General features: G+C 46.5%; 1 protein-coding gene across 1 annotated transcript; it reads left to right on the top strand.

Annotated features, from left to right (window-relative positions):
* The first annotated feature begins 9,997 nt into the window (after nt 1–9,997).
* PIFO (primary cilia formation) lies at nt 9,998–13,964 on the top strand. Its single transcript, XM_045816990.1, has 6 exons — nt 9,998–10,016; nt 10,254–10,396; nt 11,055–11,153; nt 11,923–12,053; nt 12,713–12,830; nt 13,853–13,964. The coding sequence occupies exons 1-6, from the start codon at nt 9,998–10,000 to the stop codon at nt 13,919–13,921; spliced, it is 579 nt and encodes a 192-aa protein (XP_045672946.1). The 3' UTR covers nt 13,922–13,964.
* The last annotated feature ends 9,193 nt before the right edge of the window (nt 13,965–23,157 follow it).

Here is a 23,157-nt window from a genome sequence, read left to right as displayed (position 1 = left end):
CATGAGTGGTGTTGGTATTCGGTGGTTTGGGTGGAAACCTCTCCAGATGAGAAAATGCTGGCCAGGCATGGGGTGGAGTGGTGGCAGCAAGTGACACGGTAGAGATGACACGCAGCTCTCCGTCTGCCTGCGTTGATGGGCACGGAGGTTGGAGACGGTCGGGGGAATGGTCTGAAGGCTTGGTGCTGGGATGGGATGGGATGAGGTCACGAAGAAGATAGTTCTGTAGCCTGGTGATGGTCCTCAGGAAGGAGCCCATGCGATTCCGTGAGGCTCGGGGGTATGGGCCTGCTTGGCCAGCTCAGAGCACGGGAGACAGGGGCACTCTGCTCACATCCCCTGAGGTCCCAGAGCTGGCCCAGCACCTCCCGGGTTGGCAGCTTTGAAAAGACCTGTGCTAAGGAGTGACTCCTTCTGGGGTGTCCACCTAGCCCATGGGCCAGCAGTGTCCCTTCCCCAGGTGCCGCCCTCCTTGAACCCATAGTGGTGGTCACCAGCGGCTGTGCTGGGCTACATCAGGTCCTACTCTGGCTTGGCCGGTTGACTGGAGTGGATATCGGACTCCACAGGGCCAATCAAATGACCACCTCTTGGGATCTGCAACCAGGAACAAAGCCCGGTTGCCAGCCCCTGAGAATGGCTGGCTTGTAATAGGTCAGCACAGGAGCTGCAGTGGGAGCCTGAGCATGGAAAAGTGAGCTGGACAGAACAAGGACACTGAAGGGGAAGTGCAGAGAAAAGCCCCAGCACCGTGGAGAAAGAGCCCCTGCCGATGGGTCTCCAGCTGATCCCGGCCCCTCGCTGAGGCCCAGGTGCACCGATCCTGGTGGGTTCTGCGAGACTCCCCTGTAACGATCTAACACGTTCTTTGCTGCTTACGGTGGCTCAGGTTGCTTTCTTTTATTTGCAGCTAAAAGAACTTTCACTGACATAAAAAGAATGTAATGGCTCCTGCTTACTGCCATGACCAGCACAGGGAAGAGGTCCTTGGCGGGGGCGGGGGGGGGGGCAGGTGGCTGTGACAGGAGATTAAGAAAGACACAGGCACAGTTTAAGGAAAAGCAGGGGCCAGGTGGGGCATTGTCCTCTGATGGAGAGACAATGAGCCCTGGACATGGGCTCCGAGTTTATTTTATAGGGGTAGGTTAGATAAAGGTCAAGGACGTTTAGCAGACTCAGGGAAAAACTGCAGGCATAATTGCTCCATTCCCAGGCTATCTTAATGACAAATATTTCTTCTGCAAAAGTTACAGCCGCATTCAGCCGAAGCTTGTGGTTACGTATCTCCTTCTTAACCCCCGCGGGTCCCAGCGGTGGTCGCTGCTGGCTCGATCCGCCTCTCCGATGCTGGCAGTCAAGGGCGGCCTTGCCAAGCACTCAGCCTTTGCTCTTCCGCCAGCCTTCACCGTCCTCCACGGCGCACTGCGTGTCCAACACTGTTTTGAGTGTTTTACGTGTACTTCCTTGTTGAATTCTCCCAGCAACCTTGTGAGGAAAATAATATTAATTCCAGGAAACCGAGGCACGGAGGAACTGGGTGGCCTGCCCACCGTCGCTCAGCTCATAAGCGGCAGAGGCAAGACCCAGAGCCAAGTGGGCTGCTTGCTTCCAGAGCTCACAGTCCCAGTGACTGCACCCCACTGCCTCCCTTGACAGGCCTCTGCGTCCTGGTGGGGGGCGGCCACGTTCTGGTCGTGGTGAGGCACACGCACGCAGTCTTCTGGGTAATGACCGTTGATGAGCTCGCGACACATACCGATTCTGTATTACCATGTACATATGTTCCAGCTAATGTTCCAGGTACTGTAAAGACAGTGGTCAAGTGTGGATTTACTTGTTAGGTGAAGCCATTAGAAGGGCGTGGCAGGGATAGAGGGGTCTTGGCCAGACGGGGCTGGCACAGAGTCATAGAACACAGGAAGCAATGCTCATTGTGACATCCTGAGCTCCGGGCACTCCCGTGGCGCGCCTTGGAGATCGAAGACGTAGGTATGGGAGCCTAGGGTCCTCCGTGGTCAGGTGAAGAAGGCACGAGTCAGTCCAGCTGGGGGTTGTTATAAGTGTAGTGACATTTCTAGCCAAAGAATGATGAAGCTTGGAGACAAATAGAACATAGGAGTTGGAGGTGTCCTTTTGGAAGGAGCTTTCTGATTAGGTCACTACTAAGACAGATGGCAGAAAGCCATGTCACAATGGCCTGAACGGGGACTTGGAGGGTGGGGTTGCTGCTTGGCTGCCAGTTTCAGTGACACCCTGCATTTCTCGGTTCAAGTCCACGTAGGACAGTGGTGACTCATGAGGGTTGGATATGAAGAAAACTGGAATTCTGAAAGTTCCTCGCAAGGAGAGCTCTGATTCAGATATTCTTGGAACCTTTCAAAGCGCGAACCATTCACTCGATCTAGGAGCACAGGGCACCAAAAAGCAACGGGTGTCCCAGCCGTTCTGGAACTTCACCCAAGGTAATTGTGTTCTTGAACCCTAGGGCGTTAGGAGAACCCATTCCTTCAGTACTGGAGTCTAAGTGGGAAGAGGTGACATAGGCGCAAGATGACTTAGGGACCCTGATCCGGGTGGGGGTGGGGAGGTGTTCGTCTCACCAAGCCAGGAGGCTCGCCATGGGGTGGCACCCACCCGCACATGCGGGCACCATTTTTTAAATGGTACGAAGGTACCCTTGGAGTTAGCTGTAGCCCTGGGCATGGAGGTGCTAGAGTGGACGCGCACTGACATTTGTTAAGTGCCAATTGTAAGTCAGTCCCTTGTCACGCAAGATTTGTCCCACGGTGTCTCCTAAATCCTCGTGGCAGCGTTAAGAAGTGAGAATGATTAGAGCCATTTTACGGATGAACCAGGGCTTAGGTGGATGGAGTTACTTCTGCAAGGTCACATAGCTAGTAAATGACAGGCTAGGACCTATTGGGAACCTCCTCTGAGTGGCTCCGAAGCCTGGGTCATCTTCTACCCCCCCACCCCCACCGATGAGAGAGGCTGGTATTTAGGAAAGACCGGCAGGTGGGATTCAGAAAGTCTGCTTCCCTCTGCTCCGGTCCGGGTTCGCCCATCCTGCAGCGGAACCTGGGCCACGGGTTCTCGAGCCTCTGCAGGTCCAGATCCTGCTTCGAGTCACAGGTGCTTTCATAACATTTGAAACATCATTTCGTAATTATTTTATCCTACAAGCAAATTCACGGGTAACATAATCTACCACACATCATTTCATAAACAATACCATGCCATCATTTTAATGTCAAAGAGAAAAACTCCCAATAAAACAACGTATGTTCATGTTCAGATATGGCTGCTTCAGAAGACAAGGAGGTGTTCCAAAGGTTAGGCTCCTGCACTGTGCGGTGGCTAACGAAGAGTCTGAGATTAAGAGAGAAGGTTAATGACATTTCATACGAGCAGTGTAGCAAGATAAAAGAGCAGAATTACGAACAGACACTGGAATTTGTGTTAGGAGGATTACCAACACTCCAGATATATGGTTTCTAATAACAGAAAAAGGCAAATAGCTTCAGTTAAAGTAGGATAGCATTTATAAACCATTCGATTATAAACCATTGAATTAAAAAAGGGAAAAGAGTGTGATTATGCTATTCTGTAATAGCATAACCTTACAGAACACACATAACATTTTTGGTATTGTTAATGTGCTTCCTCTAGGGTGGCCAGATTTTTTTAAGTAAATTATTTTATTATTCATATATAAGACAAAAAGGCCCACGTTGTAACCAGACAGATCAGTGAAACGTGCAAGTTAAACACAGAGGTATAAGCAGTCAGCACCCAGTTCAAGAAATGGGACACCGTTGTCACTTCAAAAGCTCTGCCCAGGTCCCTTTTCAGCTACCCCCTCACCCTCCTTTACAAAGCTATCACCTCTCTGACTTCCAGCACACGGAGAGTTCTGTCTATTTTTGAACTTTATAGAAATTTAATGTAGAAGTGTTCATCTCTGAATTGTTTCATTCAACACCGAGATTAATCTCGATTACTATATATGCAGGATTTTAGTCATTGTCATTGCTGTATAGTACTCCTCGGTATGAATCTCACAACTTATTTTTCCATTCTGCTACTGGGGGCAGTTGGTTGTTTCGGGTTGGGACTGTTATGGATAATGTTGCTTTCCATGTTCTCGTCAATGTCTTTTGGGACACAAATGGATGCCTTCCAGCTGAGTGAAAATACCATGGAGTGGAAGTTATCGACCACAGGGATGTGGCTGTTAAGCTTCAGTAAATACTGCTGAACAGTTTTCCAAAGTGGATGTGTCAGTCTGTACTTACACTGAAGGCGTATTCAAGATTCCCAGTCGCCGGACATCCTTAGCAGCAGTGAGTGCTGCTGTAGTTATCATTTTAGCCACCTGATGGGTGTCTCGTTGTGGTTTGAATTTGCATTCCTTTATGACTACTGAAGTTGAGCACTTTTTACATGTTTACTGGTTATGTTTACATGCTATTTGGATAGTCATTTTTTGGAGGTGCCCTTTTAAGTCTTCTACCCATTTATAGTAGGTTCTTTTTTCTTAGTGACCTGTAATGGTACTTTACATATTCTAGCGCCACACTGTAATGGGAGCAATGTACTTTAAATTTTCTAACATGCACATTTAGAAAGAAACAAGGGAAGTAAATTTTATTATTGTTTTATTTAATTCAATATATCCATAAAATTATCATTTCGAGATTAACATTATAAAATTTCTTAATGAGATCTTTTGCATTCTTGTTTTCATTCTAAGTCTTTAATGTCTGGTGTATGTATCTTGCACTTGATGCACATCTCATTTGGGACCAATCACATTTCAGTGCTCAGTTTGTGAACAGTGTGCACACAGTGGCTACTGTGTTGGAAATTGCAGGTCTAAAGATGGGTTTTGTGCTTATATCTTCTCCCAAACCATGGCTTACTTTCTTACTCTTAATGCTATTTCTTAAAAAAAAACAAAACAAAACAATGAAACAATTTGAAACCTAAAGGAAAATTGCAAAACAGTACAAAGTATTATCCCTTTCACCCAAATTTCTCAGTTGTTAAATGCTACTTCTCTCTTCCCATCTACATAAACTTTTTTTCTGACAGAATGCCCCCATCTTCCCTAAAAACTCTAGTGTAACTCTCCCAGAGAGTCTCTCCAATATTATGACCACACTACCCTGCCAATCAGAAAATCAGCTTTGATATAACACTACCATTAAATCCACAGACCCCATTCAGACTTTCCAGCTGTCCCAGCCACCTACCTCTCCTAACCCATCCAGGATCCTACCCAGGAATACGTGTTGTATGAGATTGTCATGCTTCATCAAAATCCTTCAGCCTAGAATAATTCCTCAACTTCTCTCTGCCCTTTATCCTTGATCATCTTGGGATACATTCATTCACTTTCTTTTTGCTAGTCTTCATATGAAATGTGGATTCCATCCTTTTATTGTTATTTCTTTAGCATGCGAAGAAATCATTCCATTGTCTCCTGGCTCCCATTGCTTCTGTTGGAAACTCAGCCATCAGCATATTGTCGCTTCTTTAAAAGTAACACACCTTTTGCTGTAGCCGGTGTGGCTTGGTTGGTTGGAGCATCATTTCATAAACCAAAAGGTTGTGGGTTCATTCCTGGTCAGAGCACATGCCTAGATTGTGGGCCCAGTACCAATCAGGTCACATATAAGATGCTACTGATCGATGTCTCTCTCTCTCACATTGGTGTTTCTCTCCTCTCTCCCCCTCACTTCCACTCTCTCTAAAATCTATAAGCATATCCTTGGATGAGTATAAAATAAATAAGTAAATAAACACGTCTTTTTAATCTGATTGATCTCAAAAATTTCTCCTTTGGATTTTCATTAGTTTTATTATAGTATGACCAAGGGAATTTTCTTTTATTTGTCTTACTTGAGCTTGTAGCATTTGTTAACCTGTGGTTCACTGTTTGTTTGTTTGTTTGTTTTTTGTTTTTTTATCAATTCTAGATATTCTCAGCCATCACCTCTTCCACTCTTGCATCTGCCACATTTTCCTCCTGCCCTCTCCCTCTCTCTCCATTCCTCAAGGAACTTCAAATACCTATGTATTAGACCTTGCTGTTGTTTCTCTTCTGTCTACTAAACTTTCCCCCCTGTATTTTCTGTCCTTTTGCCTCCCCAAGCTTCAATCTTAGTATATTTTTCTGATTAATTTTTCATTTCATGTATCCTTTTTTCCCCTGCTTTTGTAATTGCTGTTAGACACAAGCATTGAGTTAACTGTCAGTGATGACACTTTTTATTTCTATAATTTTATTTCATTCTTTTTTATTGCTTCTAAAATTCTGCATCTAGTCATTTAATTTCTGGAATCAGCTTATCCCCTTTACGGAGCTGCCTTGTTATCATTTAATCTAATAAAATTTTTTAAAAGATTATATGTATTTTCAGAGAGAGGAGAAGAGAGGGAGAAAGAGAAGAACAGAACAACCAATGTGTGGTTGCCTCTCACATGTCCCCTACTGGGGTCCTGGCCTGCAATCCAGGCATGTGCCCTGACTGGGAATCAAACCAGTGACTCTTTGATTCATAGGCCAGCACTCAATCTACTAAGCCACACCAGCCAGGGCTAATCTAATAAATTTTTAAATGAGACAAAAATCTACTTAAAATATTATAGCAAAAATTGAATCTACTTAACCCTGTTCAATTAGACACTACAACAAAGCAGGTGGTTTCCTGGAATGATAATTATAACGGCCTCATAGTAGTCAATAAGAAAAGCAGATAACTGTCTCATAAAGCTTAACAGACAATGTTCATAAATATCAGGCATGATGTTATAACTATGGTTAGAAAATGTGCATTGTGGGAACTTAAGGACTTCACCAGAAATGTCCACAGTACCCAGTTTTGTCTAAGTATTCTTCTGTACTGAGCAGCCACTTGCATAGCTTTTTTGGTACATGATCATCATTCAAACACTGGATCCTTGACAGTCCTTAGAGCTACCTGACACTCTGTCTTAACTTCTCAAGGTTACCATTAGACAACAGGTTATACAGAAGATACTCATGCCATATGGACAGTCCATCTTTGACTGTACCAAGTTCGGGTTGGCTTTAACGGAACGTTGACAGATTTGCATCAGTCAGGATGCAGCTGTGCCTAGTGTGAGTTTTATGAGTAACATGACCAGGAAGATGGATGGGGAAAATTCTCTTTCCTTGAATAATACACAGGGATCTTTATTAACTTTGCCTTTAGGGGCTGATCTATCTTTTTCCTTTGGCCTCTAACTTCAAAAACCAACAATTTACTTCATGGCCACCTATTTTTCTGGTTTTCTTTTGCTTCCTGTCCTCACCCTGTAGTCTCGAGGCTTCCTCTAAAATCTCAAGACAAGTATTGTGGTTTTAAAGTCCATGTTTGATAACTCCAAGTGTCTGGATTTCCTTTGGCTTTATTTCTACTTGTTTGTTATTATTGATGTTGGCTGTTTTATATTTCATGTCAAACATTTTGCATGAAAAAAAAGAAATTAGTTGAGACTCTGGGTGATGTTATATTCAGAGATGATGTTCTTTTATTCCCCTGTAGGCAGCAAAAGCAGAAGCAGCTCACCCTCATGTGATTAGGGGCAGGCAATCAGAGCTTTGCATCCGGGACTGTCGAGAGCTGGTCTGTTTCTTACTTACCTTCATTCCTAGGGTTCTCTCCTTCCCAACTAAAAGCCCAGGGTGCGTTCCAGTCCTCCCTCCTCCATGAGCAGCCTCATTTTTGCTCCCCAGCTTCCAGAGATGGTTCAAAGTCCTGCCCAAACCTCCTGCTTCTCAGCTAGCTTTGTAATTAGCAGATGGTCAAAGGGAAGAGCAGCACCAATTGTTGTGCTCGTCACGCTGGGCTTGCCCTCTGTCTGGGGTCTTGACCCTGCCCGTTTTTTGGATCCTTGGTATATCTCTGATGCCTTCCAATATTTTATTTAGTCTAGCTTCTTTTTATCTCTTCTCAGCCAGAGGAGTAGTTGGAACCAAACCAAACTACTCAACGAGGGAATGGGTTTTCATATTTTCCAAGTACTTTGTAAGATACGTTTCATGTCATGAATAACATAAACACTAGTGTCTTTTTTAAGAAATCATCACTGAAGGGTACGTTTTATTGATTTCAGAGAGAGAGGAAGGGAGGGAGAGAGAAACATTGATGTGAGGGAGAAGTATCTATTCGATGCCTTCTGTGGGCCCTCAACCAAGGATCAAACCTGCAACCTAGGTGTGTGCCCTGACTGAGGGCTGAACCTGCAGCCTTTTGGTGTGCAAGGATGATGCTCTAACCCGCTGAGCCACTGAGCCAGGACTGAACACTAATTTCAAAAACATTGCGGGTATCTCCGCTAACCAAAGTGTTGCAGGTTCGATTCCCAGCCAGGGTACATGCCTGGGTTGCAGGCCATAACCCCCAGCAACCACATATTGATGTTTCTCTCTCTCTCTCTATCTCCCTCCCTCCCCTCTCTAAAAAATAAATAAGTAAAATCTTTTTAAAACACTGTGGCCATCTAAAATATTAATAAAACTGAAAGTTGTCCATCCGTGCCAAGATTTCTGTACACGTTAGCTACCACGGTATTGCTGCCACGGGAGTGGACAGAATGCTCGGAGTAAATTATACCGTACCTTTGAGACTGCATCTTTGTTGCTCGTCCCAACCTTCTCCCGTGTTGCTAGGCTTTCTGCCTCATTTCTCACTAGCAAACGTCTTCAGTGTTATCATACACATCAAGTACAACCAGTCATGTTTGTGGAGTCCAGCAGCCCATCGGTGCGCTGTGTAGGCCCTGAGCCAAGGCACTGCCAGGCATCCAGCCGCCCTGGCCCACGAGGCAGGAGCCTCCTTCCAGTAACTTTTAACAAGTAAAGTGCTTCCACAAGTGTCCAAAATATCCTCCAGGACTCGGTATCACCTTTTTTTTTTTGAAACCCTGCATTAGATGTGTAATGTCTTCCCCCGCACACAGCGCCAGCCCAGGGTGCTTGTGGACCCCAGCGGTCATCTTTCAGGGCCAAAGAGTTGTAGGGGCCCGTCACACCCTGTGCTCTGTTGCCTCCCACTCCTCACAGCCCCCAGAGGCATCCTAGAACCGAGTGAAAACTAGTGAGTGCTAATATCCAGGGCAAAGGTGAAGAAGCCAACCCATGCCCTGACGCTTCTTCTTGGGCTAGGATGGGTGCCCTCCTGAGCCGGCTGGGTATCGCCATCTTCAGGAACAGTAACTGTTCGCATCATCACCTTGCAAGCTCCAGGCACTGGGGTGCTTTAATTCTGTTATCACCATGGTCTCAAAGTACAGAGGAATTATTATTCCCAGTTCAGAGATGAGGAAACTGGGACGGGACTCAGACATTTGCGTGACTGCCCAAGATTTTAAGAGTATTCAGCCCTTCCGTGATTCTCTTGCATTCTTACTGCTCCACTTCAGGCTGCCAGGCCTGTTAAAATCTGGTGCCCCATTTAGGGGGGGCAAAGGGACAACCTGGTGGGAAAGGCTTGAGGAAAAGGAAAACTGGGTCTAAGAGGTGCCTATTACCGAACTACCTAAGCTCCACTCGGTCTCCGTTTCCGCTGCTCTGGTCCTTGTCCTCGGAGCCCACCTCCACAAGCCATAAATGCAGCGGCTGTGCTTTCCTGTCCCTGATCCTGGTAGCCCTCATTTCCAGGTATCCTGAGCCCCCTTGTCCCCTCTCTCCTCAGTGCATTCCCGGTGGCCCAGTTTCCAAAGCCCCGGTGCACCCTTCATCCTGCAGCCCCTACGGCCACGGGTCCGGCAAAACCCTCCAGCCCCAACCCAGCCGCAGCACCCACACTCCCCTGGGCGCCGGGTTTGGGCGGCGCAGACCCCCACCGCAAAGGTGGCTTCTTGGGTGTCTCCACTTGCTGCACTGGCGCGCTCTGAGCCAATCAGAGCAGGTGCCTCTGTTCCCTTGGCAACGCAGTTTGCAAACGCTAACCCGGATAGCCGAGCAATGTGCTGCAACAAAGCAGGTGAGGACGGTTGAGGTCAAGGGTAGAAAGCAGGAGGAAGACTGGGGAGGCAGGGAAATCGAGGTGCAGGAAATGCAGCAGTCTTTTTCCCTGCGTGGAGTTTGGTCTGGTTCTGTTGAGAGCTCCGGCAGGGCAGGCCGTGTCCTCTGCTCCGCCTGCCCACCCCGCCCCCACAGCTGTCGCCGGCATCCAGGGGCCTTCCCTCACGTGGAGTGTCTCCTCTTTCTTGACCTCCAGAAGCGCTGGTTAACTACTCCTTTGGGACACGTCAACAGAGGAAGCTCTTTCCTCACGCTTATCCCCCCAACTTTTTGGGGAACAAGTTTCTCCCTCTTAGGGGAGCACCCCACAGAGGGCCTGGATGTTACACTACAGAAAACGTGAGTATTCACCTTCCCTTAGGTGGGTCTCCGTTCCCCCAGGTATTTAAAGATAGCCAGGTTTCCTGGAAGAAAAAGTACAGAACTTGGAATCTTTCGGGTCCCAACATGAGAAAGTGCCCTTGTTCTCTGCAACCAGCTATCAGGGTCAATGTTAAAAATTAAAGAATCATCATTGCCCCCTTCCAACTGCCACCAAACTCGAGCCTTTGTTTCATAGAGTTACAGAGAGAGTCCCCACTCCATTCCCACCTCCAGAGGGTTGCGAACCAATGACAGTTAGCTGCCCCCCAACGCCCCCACCCACCCCCATTCATCCAAACATGGACTGTGGATGTGCTGGTAGGTGAGCTTATGAAATAATATGACCAGACACACTTGCATCAGAGCATATCGGGCTCTGTGCCTCAGAGCACTGGACTCACTGGCGGGCATAGAAATGTCACTCACTCTCCGTATCCAGCACATTCCTTTGCAAAGCCACCTGTTACTCATGTAATTGTTCAAATGGTCTCCTTGACTCAGGGCAGTCAAGACAGAGCAACTTTTGCAGAGAAGACTCAGATAAGAACATTCTAGGTGCACTCTGTTTTGATGACCATAATGTTCTCTGTGTTTTTCTTTCTTTCTTTCTTTTTTAAATATATTCTACCCGAAGAGGTATGACTGGGTATACAACCTCTCTAAGATCCCGACCAGCAGAAAAGGATATTCTTTGGGAGCCAGAACAGCCGCGAGGTTTAAGCCGATCAACAAGGTTAGAAATGACTGCACGTGCTTAAGTTTTCCTGTGATCTGTGGTGTTGCGTGTATTTGCATCGGGGAGCACAGGGCGGTGAGTGGGAGGGTACCTACACAGTATGTTCTGAAATTCAAGAGAAAAAAAAGACATTTAGGCAAAAGCTATTAAGACTTTCTGAAAAGCCTGGGCGTTAGCCTTGCCAATGCATGTGCGAGTGTCCGAGGAGAGTGGGGAACAATTCCCCGAAGAAGTGGCTCCAAGTCAGAGCTTCAGTGCCGACCGAGACACCTGATGGTCAAACACTGGAAGCTTTGTTTATATGCATCGGATTATCTTGCCAGTTAAAAAAAACAAATTCCAGCTTTTCTACCCTTTTGTGTGATTGGATTTCAAGTCCAAAATTCCTCGGTATAGCATCCTAATCTCTAGGACATTTTCCTGACAGTGAAGCTCAAAGAGAAGAATACTGACTCTAAAAAAAAAAAACAAAAAACCTCTGCGTGAGATGGTGGGGGTGGTAGCTGCAAAAAGTTCCTTCGGCTCTCTGCGCAGCCTAGGCTGACTTCTACGGCTCACGCACGGTGTGCCTTCATGCAGCTGAGCCACCCCTGTCTTGCTTCTTGCTTTTCTATCTATCACAGGCCTCCTTCTGTAGCTGGAGGTGGTTAAACCATAGCTGACACATGAACAGGAGGAGGGTGCTTCTGGTTTTTTTGTACTTAGAAGGCTTTCTGTGTACACCTGCGTACCACCCGCTAATATATCGATCTTTTCTTGGTAACAGGACGTGACGCCTCACCCAGGCACGTACCAGACAGTGAGTCTTCAGGAGCGAAACATCAAACAAAATTTTGCTCCATTTAATGTCATGTTGCCTCGATTTGGGACATATTCGAGGGACAAGTATCATCCTGGGTACGTGTCATCTCTTCTGGGGCACTTCAACGAAGAGCAGTAGGGAAGAAAGGACAGAGAAGGGGTCACCCCCAAACCATGCCAGCTAAATAGCCGCTTATCTTTAAGACTCAACCTCTTGCCTGGCAGATCTCTGGCATCAGGAAGTACAAACTCATTTAATCAGTATGAATGATTGTGGCAGGCATTTCTGTAGGTTCCAGAGATTTTGCATTAAACCCATGACACAAGGCTCCTGATTTCCTGGAGCTTACATTCTAGAATCCAGACAGCTGAGAAACAAATAAACAAGAAAATATCAATAGTAATAGGGAGAATGGCCTTATAATACATTAGTCTGAACTGACACATCTAAAGGTCAACAGGGGCCTTATTAATAATTATACCAAGACTGTAGCCATGAGCCGGGTCCGTCACCAGCGAGCCAGGAAGAACGGTGACCGGGTGACGTGCTTTGAGGAGAATAGTACAGGATGACGATATGATACAGAGGCTACTTTATCAAGAGAGGTCTTTCCGGGGAAATGACACTTGATCTGAAATCAGAAGGAGACTGAGCCAGCCTCGGAAAACCTGGCCCCGGGGAGAGCTGTGGTGCTGACAGGGTTCGCGTGTGGTCACTAACGCCTAGACGTGATGTTACATATTTTTATTTCTAGCCCTGGCACATACAATCCAGAGATAAGGCCACCCCCCAAAGTCACCTGGCCGATGAAATTTGGATCTCCAGACTGGGCCCAGGTTCCATGCCTGCAGAAAAGAACCCTCAAAGCGGAGGTAATAGCACCGGGCTTCTGCGGAGCACTGTCTAGTTCTCACATAGGGGTTCCTAACCGGGAGTCTGTGCGTGAGCTTTAGAAAGTCTTTGTTCCCCTGAAATTATATGCACAATTTTATGTGTATATGCATATGGGGACTTGAGGGTGGGGGGAGTTGCATAGTTTTATTAGATTTTTAAAGGTATGCATGACTGCACAGAAGTTAACATTTTAAAATTCAATCCTCAAATAATCTGTGGTGGGTACGGCAGAATTATATGACAGAGGAGGGATTGAGACTCAGGTGAATCATGTGACTTGTGCAGGCTGCACAGAATGGATCCACCTCTTGCTGGATCCTAAGCCACTGCTCTTTCTGTCTTCGGGGGGCTGTGGAGCATTCTGGTAAGAGCATGGGTTCTGGGGACAGACTGCCTGGGTTCAAATCCCAGCTCTGGTACTTGCCTGCTGTGTGATCTTGGACAAGTCCCCTGGTTTTTCTAAGCCTCAGTTTTCTTACCTTTAAGATGAGTATAGTAAGAAAACCAGTCTCATAAAGATTGCAATAAGGCACAAAAGCATTTAACACAGAATCTCTAACGTAATAAATACTCAACCCATGTTAGCTATCACAATCCTAAAGCTGCCTTTTATTTCCTAGTGGAATTTCGGATTAATTTCACAAATATTTACGAAATGCCTGCTGTATTCAAGTCATTGTGCTAGGGCCTATAGGTAACATTCAAGAATTAAACATATCACCTTTGTTTTCAAGAAGTTTACCAGCTAATAACTCTTAGAGATTTACCGAATAAAAACTGATTCTTGGCATGATAGACACCAGAGGAAGACGACAAAGAGTGGGCGTACATACAAAAGTTGAGGGCATCGCTGAGGCCAGAGGGCTGCGGGGCGGGGCTTAGCCAGTCGCGCACCCCTGCAGCAGTCCCGCCTGTTTTGCACAGCCTGGTGCGGCGGGGAGAACCAGAGATCGGGGCCTCTCATCAGAAGTTGGTCCGAGACAACATTCTTTCATTGCAGCTGCCCACGGACAAGGACTTCAGAAGACATCGGAACCGCTTGGCCTACTTGCGCCTGTTTTACAATTGAGGAGCTGGGACTTCCCTCGCGAGCTGCTCCTGACCGCAGAGTCTCCTGGATGGAGGACGGGGCTGCTCCTCCGGCTCTGCGTAGCTGCGGTCGGTCCCCTCATCCGCCGCATGGGGCCCAGGAGAGGCAGGGGACTCATAACTCCACGTGAGGGCGTAAAGACCAGTTCAGAACGTTCTCTGTCCGTGTGCTGCTTTGTGGGGTGCGTAACGCACATGGGTCTGGGGAAATTTATTAGTCTGAACGGACACATCCGAGAGTCAACGGGGGCCTTACTAATAATTTTACCAAGACCATAGCCATAAGCTGGGTCCGTCACCAGCAAACCAGGAAGAGTGGTGACCGGGTGACATGCCATGAGGAAAACAAAAGAGCCAGCATGGTCAGCGGGGTGGCAAACATCTGATTACTTGCCTGTGAGTCTCTGAATTGTCAGCACCAGATCTGACTAGACGCAATCAACTCAAGTTGGATGGGAAATCCAATTACTAGCACCCCTAGGCTGGACTATTGACATCCTTCTGTCAGTGGCCCAGATGTCCTAGAACTGTGTTTGGCTTTGGGGCTGCAGGAGAGGTGGTGCCATACACTTCAGAACCCCTGGAGGAAATTCAGATTGATTTTTTTAAGTGAAAAGTGTTCCGTAGCCATCAGCCTGCCCTTCCCCAGGCTGCCGATGCCCAGCGCTGTGAGAAGCCAGGGCACGGGACCTCGAGAATACAAGAGTAGCAAGATGACTTGGAGAGTGAAAGAATTTCCCCAGGGCATCTTCAACCCCATTAGCCTCGAGGGAGTAAAAGCCCAGCAGCCAGCCTCACGCGTGGTAGGGCCAGACGACCCTGCTCCAGAGGCGGGGGCACAGCCTGAGAGGCCAGAAGGGCCGAGACAGCCGGATGGTCTTCCTGTAAAAGGGAAGCCCCGTGAGGAGCTTCTTGACAGGGACCCCCTGTCTCCCCAAAACTTCATGGCATGTCTGAAGAAAGCAACACAGACCTGATTTCTTGCCACTGTTTGTCCCATTTGATTAGCAGAGTCTCACTAATTGCTCCCCAAAGAGAAAGCCTCTTTCCCAAGAATCCAAGCTCTCCCGAATTTCCCCTCTTCTTATGATTTGAGACTATTCTTTCATACACAGTCAAAACAATGCATGTCACCTCGTCCCTTGGATTCTACGTGCAGGGGACGGTTGTGTCCCAGTCACCATGGAAGTCATGGGTCATCTGGGTGACCAGATGAAACCAAGGAACCTAAAGCAGAGATCCTGACCCATCAGGATCCTGGGGGGCATTTTCTTACAGGTCATTTAAGAGTAGGAAACAGGAGCTGTGGAGAACCTGTAATGCCAGGTCGACATCCATGTGGGCCCCACCAGCATGGCCGCGTGGGGGCCCCCAGGGAGAGGTTATGGTCTGTGACCCTCAGAGGGCTGCAGAGGAAACCTCGTTTACCTCCCCCGGGGAAAAAATGTAACAGGGCAGACCCAGAGCTGAAGGTTAGGACACGTGGGTTCCAGGAGCGCGTGTCTAAGGCCCATCTCCAGGGCCCTGGGAACCACAGGTGACCAGCTCTCCTATCGCTGTACCAATAATAGCGTCCTTAATTTTATAACTGTTTTCAAAAGAAACTAATGAGGATTGTTGTTATATGGATTTTCCATGGTCTTAAATTGTGTTCCTCTTCTCCCCAAAGCCCACCACAGTGACAGTTTAAAGAGGCCACCACCTTGCCCTGGCCAGCTGGCTCAATGGATTGGAGCATCCTCCCACTTACCAAAAGGTTGTGGGTTCGATCCCCGGTCAGGGTGCACATGGGAGGCAACCTGTCGATGTTTCTCTCTCTCCCCCTTCCTCTCTGTCCAAAATGAAGAAACACGTCCTCCTGTGAGGATTTTTTAAATAATAAAGAGGCCACCAGAGCCACTGAGTCCCCAGACCCCTTCAGCAAGCCCGTGAAGGTGTCAACTGTCCCAACATGAGGTTTATGTAACCACTTGGGATAGTCTCCCCTCGAAAGCTGAGGAGTCCCTGCTCTGGGATTTGGGGGGCCAAGGGCCCTTGTGCACTCTTCCCAGCCCCTGCCCTGTCCCGTCGAGGGTGGTGCTGCCGGCAGGCAGAGCTGCTGCGATCAGCAGTCTGGCTCATCCTGTTTCCTTCATCCTCTTCTCCAAAAGCCTCCAGCGTTTCCTGGAGAGGGAAAATGGGACGGATTTGAGCTGTCCTCATTACATACTCCCTATAGTGAGTACCTCTTGGGCTGGTGTCTAGCTCCTAGCAATTCCCTCGTGTCTGGAAAAAGCCCCTGACATAGAAGGATAGGTCCTGGTAAGGTAGAACTTGGAACAAAGCGGTACAGACACTAAGAGTCCTTGAACCCAAGTCACGTTTAGTGACAATTCTACAGGGAAAACCCGGAACTCCTGGCAGAGGGTCGAGGAGCTGTCTTCCCACGGTGACTTCGCTCTCCATTGTTAAGCTCTAGCTGCCCTTTTTCCCAAGGCCGCACCAAGCACCTTCCTGCCCCCAGGCCTTTGCTAATGCTGTTACCATTTCCTTGGAAAATGACTCTCCCGATCCTTTGTACACACGGTTTCCTCTCATTCTTTGTCACCGCTCACATGTCACTTACTCCAAAAAGACTCCCCTGACCATCCTGTTTGCCGCCATCATTGGTCCTATTGCGATTGGCGATTATCTGATGGATGTTTTCACGGTTTCTTCCCTTCCCCTTCTTTCACTCCCTCTCCTCACCTTCCCTTCCCTTCCCCTTCTTTCGCTCCCCTTCCTCTCCTTTCCCCACCTTCCCTTCCCTTCCCTTTCTTCCTTTCTTGATTTCTTCTCTGTGTCCCCCACGGGGCTTTAGGCACGGACCATGTTTGTCTCGTTTGCTGCTCTTTGCAGCATGAGGCACAGGCCTCATGTAGCTGCTCAGTAAATACTTACTGGATAAATAATGCATGACTCCACCTCCACAACTCAAGAATCTCTTCCTTGGGTTCCTTCAGGTACCTGTATCCTTCCGATAAATTATGTTTGGGCTTAAGTCAGCCAGAGAGTCTCTTTCTGTGGCTAGCAGCGCCGAACACCGTAACCAGTGTACACTCTGGGAGCTGCTATTCCCAGGAAACGCAACTCTCGTACAAAACCCACTAAGGCTCCAGCTTCTCCCCAAGAAGACGCCCAGCTAGTGCTCCGTTCCCCCCTTATTCAAGGAGGTAAATTGCTGTTTGTCCTCTGGTGGGCTTCCCTGGGCCCTTGGACATTCCGTATCCAGGCAAGGCCAGCAAATCCGTGTCGATGAAAGAAGTCAAGGACAACATGAAGAATTCGAGGTTCACGTCTGTGGAGACCACGGAGATGAGCGAGGCAGAGTTCCCGGGGACCCCTCTCCCGGGGACCCCTCTCCACGTCTCCTCCGATGGCAGTGTTCATTCTGCATGTCATAGTAACCCCTGTTGAACTTTTTCAGTTAAGACAAACTCAAAAATGTTCATGTTAGTCAATAGATAAGAGTTCTTAACTGAAACGCGTTTGCCTTCAGTAGACGCATTAAGTCGCTTTTTCTGTATGTTCATGAGATCAAAGGTCCATTGTCTTTATTAGTGGGATCTCTCAGAGCCAGTGGTCCAGATACTACCGTTTTTTGATTCTAAGATGTTCATTTCTCTACATTTACTATTTCCAGAATTAAGATGTGATCTATAGTATGTGAATACATTTAATAACAAAGTACATCTGGCACCCAGAGAATGTACTATTAAATATATTCTGAATCGATGCCCTTAAAGAAGTGTTTCTAGCAGTGTGTGAAGGTGGTAAAATTCTCCATTTATCTATATTTTCTTTAATTCCCCTTTAAGTGCACGTTGTAGTTTGCGGGTGGGAAGGCTCTGCCCGTCTCTCATTAGATGTAACTCTACTCTGTGGGATTCCAGGTTCTGCCCCAGAGTGTTTCTTGGTGTGACCCATGTCCCCACTGCCCTTTTCCCCCTGTAATTTCCACTTGTTCTTCTTTCTGCCTCAATTTTGGATAGTTTTTGTTTCCTGAGTTTTCAGTCTCTGATATAATATTAAGTCCATCTAGTCCATTTATATGTGTGTATATATTCTCATATGCCACTGTCAGCCTTTTTAATGGGTTGTGAATCTTTTCAATATCAATTGCATTGACTATGGAGTTGACTTTAGGAAATACAGACTTTTTAACAATATTCATTCTTCCAAACCAGGAACACAGGGTATCTTTCCATGTGTTTGTTCCTCGATTTCTTTCATCAGCATCTTGAAGTTTCCAGATCTTTCACTTCCTTGTTAAGTTTACTATTCAGTATTTCATTTCTGATGCTATTGTAAATGGGATTGATTTTTCATCTTTGCAACTCTTTGCTTGGCTTGATTCAAGTAAATATTTGCATGATTTCATTGTTCTCTCTGTACTCCTGTTAGTTACAATCACACACAGATGTCCCCACAGTTGCAGAAATGATTAAGTCCTGAACCTCTCACTCAGTACTGTCTAACAGAAATAATTACCTACCCCCCTCCTTGCAGTGCCGATACCTTAGAACACTTTGCATTTTTCTCTTTTCTGCCTTTTTTAAATTATTCATGTCACACATTTTAATCTTTTTGTGACACTCTACTATTGCTTTACAGGAGTTCATTTACAATTTTCTATGTTTTAACCCCTTTCCTTTGCTCTTCATTTCTTGTTGCATTTCCATTTATCAGCGGGATAACTTTTCCCGGGTTGGGGAATTCACGATATTGTTATTTTCTAATTGAGTCTTCTAACAACTGTTTTAACTATTTTTTTCTAAAGATGTCTTTATTTCACCTTTGATTTTCGGCAACGCTGCTGTTGGTGTAGAACACTGGTTTATCGGGTACTTCTTTTGGCCCCTGAATGCATCCTCTCTTCACTGATTGCCATGTTCGCATTTCTTTATCCTCGGAGGCAGTGGCCCGCATACTGCACTCGATATTTAAGTCCCATTGGTCGATGGCAAGTACTGATGCCTTCCCATGGCTACCCCTGCGGTAAGAGGCAACCCCTGCCTGGGACCCAGTTCTTTTCAAATTTACCTTGTAATTCTAACGTTCTGCAGAGCCTGAGAAACTCTGAAATGAGAGAAATGCCCTTCATCTTAACTTACGGTCAAAAACTTGGAGTTCTTTAAAAAAATAAATACTGATTTCCTGGCTCCTCCCCAGCCATTGTGGCATGCAGGGCGAGCATGCGCCCAGACACCCTCTTGTTAAAAGTACCTCGGGCGTGTGTCGCGCCAACCGAGGCCAAGGACCACAGCCTCCGGGGACCGCTTGAGGACCAGTCCTTATCCTCAGCTGTCCGTTAGGCCCTCGGGAGCTGTAAGACCCTGTGCACCAGGCTGCACCCCGCATCAGCAGGTGAGAATTCCCGGGACTGGACACAAACACGAGTGTGTAAAACTCTCCAGGTGATTCCAATGCACATCCAAGTTGAGAACAATTCAAGTAGATTGGCTGTCTTTAATTCCAGCTGAAGTCAGGTGATACCAGATGTAAATCTGGTTTTCACCCTTTCCCGGGAGGGTTTGGTCTGCAAAAACCTGTATGTGCAAAACGATGTACACGCAGGCTTTGGGGCCGCTTTGAGAGGGAACAGGAGTTTTGGAGAACAGGCTCTGAGATCAGAAAGTGAGTACCATGGGCACAGAGCAGAGTACTGAGAAAACCCCTGTGTAAGTGAGCATTTGGTGATGCCGCGGGACACTCACTGCCCGCGGGACACTCACTGCCTGCGGGACACTCACTGCCCGCTGGACACTCACTGCCCGCTGGGCACTCACTGCCAGGACGCAGAGTTCTCCAGGCCATCAGAACCAGCACAGCGACTGTCTGAGGGGCCCCACCCCCTGCTTCCCTCCATCATGTCTCGGATCAAACTGGGGTCCCTGACTGGGCAGGCTCGTCCTGTGCCGTCACAAGGTCATGGATTAACTGTGCCAGCTTTAGTGTTTTACATGCATGGGAGGGACCCAGAAGGCATTCGCTGTCCTGGGAGGGGTTGACATGAGGGGTGTGGGGTGACTCTTTCATGCTGTCTGTTGTTAGTTGCGAGTTCTTGCTGCCTTGGGCAGGTCTGCTGGGTGCAGATAGCACAGGACTTGCTCACTGTCCTTTGCCAACACTTACCGTTTGCTGATTTACTGCTGGCAGCCATTCTGACAGGTGTGAGGTGATATCTCATTGTGGTTTTAATGTGCATTTCTCTGATGATTAGTGATATTAAGCATTTTTCATGTGTGTATTGGCCATCTATATGTCCTCTTTGGAAAAATGTCTATTCAGGTCCTCTATTTTTTAATTGGATTGTTTTGGCTTGGGGTGGGGGCTGGTGTTAAGTTGTAAGAGTTTTAAATATATGTTGGATAGTAACCCCTTACCAGATGTATCACTGGTAAATATCTTCTTCCATTCTGCAGGTTATCTTTCTGTTTTGTTGATGGTTTCCTTTGCTGTGTAAAAATTTTTTAATTTAATATAGTTTGATTTATTTTTCTTTTGTTTCCCTTGCCTAAGGAGACATTTACAAAAAACATATTGCTAAGAGCAATGTTAAAGAGTTTACTGCCTATGATTTCTTTTAGAAGTTTTATGATTTGGGTCTTACATTTAAGTCTTTAATCCATTTTGAATTTATTCTTATATAGGATATAAGAAAGTGGTCTAGTTTCACTTTTTGCATGTATCTATCCAGTTTTCCCAACACCATTGGAGACACTGTCTTTGCCCCATTGTACATTTTTGCCTCCTTTGTCATAGATTAATTGACCATAAAGGCCTGGGCTTATATCTGGCCTCTTTATTCTATGTCATTGCTCTGTGTCTCTTTTGATGCCAGTACCAGGCTGTTTTGATTACTGTAGCCTTGTAGTATAGTTTGATATCAGGTAACATGATGCCTCCAATTTTGTTGCTTTTTTCTCAAGTTTCCTTTGTTTATTTGAGGTCTTTTGTGGTTCCTATAAATTTTAGGATTATTTATTCTAGTTCTGTGAAAGTTGCCTTTGGTATTTTGACAGGGATTGCATTGAATATATGAATAAATTTATCCATAGATTTTTTTTATTCAATTGTAAATGGGTTTTCCTAATCTCCCTTTTTGATAGTTTGTTCTTGGTGTATAAATGTGCAGCCAAATTCTCAATTTTCATTTTGTATCCTCCTACCTTTATTGAGTTCACTCATCAGTTCTAATTGTTTTTAGGAATCTTGAGGTTTCTTTTTTCCCACATAATTGATATCCATATTTATGCAATACGACCAAACACATATAACACATGACTACATACATACTGAGTAGTGTTCTAAAGCCCATATGAATGTAAATTAAACTCACTGGATCCTTACAAAAGCCCTATGAGCTGAGTATTGTTATTATTCCTTTTTCCTGATGAGGGAACAGGAATATAGAGGATGAGCAATTACCTGAGGTCACACAGCTGGTAATTGGTAAAGGTGACATGACATTCAGACCCAGACAGTCTGGCTATCCAGTTGACACTCCCAACCACCATACCACACCGACTCTTGTGTGAACTGACTGAGCTGCAACTTCCTCACCTGAAGAGTGGGACTAATATATCCTATCGCATGGGATTGCTATTGGGTCTCACTGAACTCATGCATGAAAGAACTTACTTTAATTGCTGGCACATGATTAGAGTTAATACATGCTAGCTCTTAATAATAATAAAAATGATAACGCTACTATTAAGACCTCAACTGCCACCACCAATTCAACTTCATTTGTTTCCCACTCTGTCCCAGCCATAGTCTCTGCTCTTAGTTCAACCGTTCCCCAAATTCATCATACTTATTCCATACGTTGTATAGGTTTCTTGATGTATATATGGTGTCATCTGCAAACAATGACTGTTTTACTTTATCCTTTCCAAGCTGAATGCCTTTCATTTCTTTTTGTCTTATTGCTGGGGCTAGACTAGAACACCCAGAACTATGTCGAATAGAAGTGGTGAATGCAGAATATATTCAAAGATGCCGGCTGTAGCCACCATGGTGGTGAACCGGGAGAAGGCATGACCCTTGTTGGCACTCAGATGCCATCACCGTTTCCCCCTTCCGTCCCTCTTTCATGCGCATCTGGTTTAGCCCAAGCTCCACGAATTATCAGAAGAACCGTTACCAGCCCATGCGCCCTGGTCCTTGGAAATCACTTTCAGCTCCAGCATTAGTCCTGGTGGTCTGGTGGTATAATAATCATTCCACAGAACCCACAGTAAAGCTGGTCTGGCCTTTTGGTGGCAGACGAACCACACCTTAGTTATTGTAGGGTCCCCCAGCACCCAGTTACCAGTCACATCCCGTGCCCTCTCAGCAACTCCCCAATCCCTATAGGAAGGTCATCGTAACACAGCAATAGGAAAGCAAAATGACATCCCCACTCACAGAACACTTGTTATGACTCTCCCCTCCCTCCTTCTCTTTTCCTGTCCCTAGGATCTGGTGTCACAGCTCCTCGGTTGCTCCGAGTCGCCCAAACACTCCTTTCTGCCCTCACACGGCCATGCTCTTGCCTCTGCAGCTCCCTTCTCATACAAGGCCTTTCCCCTCTCTGACAAACCTCCACTTTTATTCTCTGCCCTTTTCAAATGTTGCTTTGTAAACCCTTCAGCCAAGCAGAACTGACCATTGCTTCCTCATTCTTTTCTGACCACGTCGTACACGCTCTCTCGTGGCTCCTCCCCGAGTCAGTTTTCAGTGGGGTGTGCACGTGTCTGTCTCTCCACCAGAAAGGGAGCTTCCTGGGATGATCCCATTCATCTTTGTTCTCCTACAGTGCCTTGAAAGGTGCCGGGTCTATGCTCCTCAACAAATACCTAATATCCTTGAGGTATCTCAGTAACACCTAACATCCCTCATGAATTCCCCACGCTGGCAACATTCTCCCAGGATCTTCTTTGCTCTAGCTGAGGTGGCAGGAGACACTGTATTCATTCAGATCCCCTCTTTCATAGCCCCTGCATCCTTGCATATCTGTGAGCTACAGCCTCAGCACTGGCTGTGGTACCAGCACACGATGCACGCTCGATAAATACTTGTTGAAATAAATCAAAGCATTGTGAATAACCATTGATTAATTAACAGAGCCCCCAAAATAGCTGCTGCTAAGTTTCAAGTTCGAATAAACGACTAAAAGCAGAACACACATAAAAAAGACATTTGGGAAGGAAC

This window comes from Phyllostomus hastatus, unplaced genomic scaffold, assembly GCF_019186645.2.
Source record: "Phyllostomus hastatus isolate PE091 unplaced genomic scaffold, TTU_PhHast_1.1 phas_scaffold_216, whole genome shotgun sequence".
Taxonomy (NCBI): domain Eukaryota; kingdom Metazoa; phylum Chordata; class Mammalia; order Chiroptera; family Phyllostomidae; genus Phyllostomus; species Phyllostomus hastatus.
This window is presented reverse-complemented; position numbering and strand designations above follow the sequence as displayed.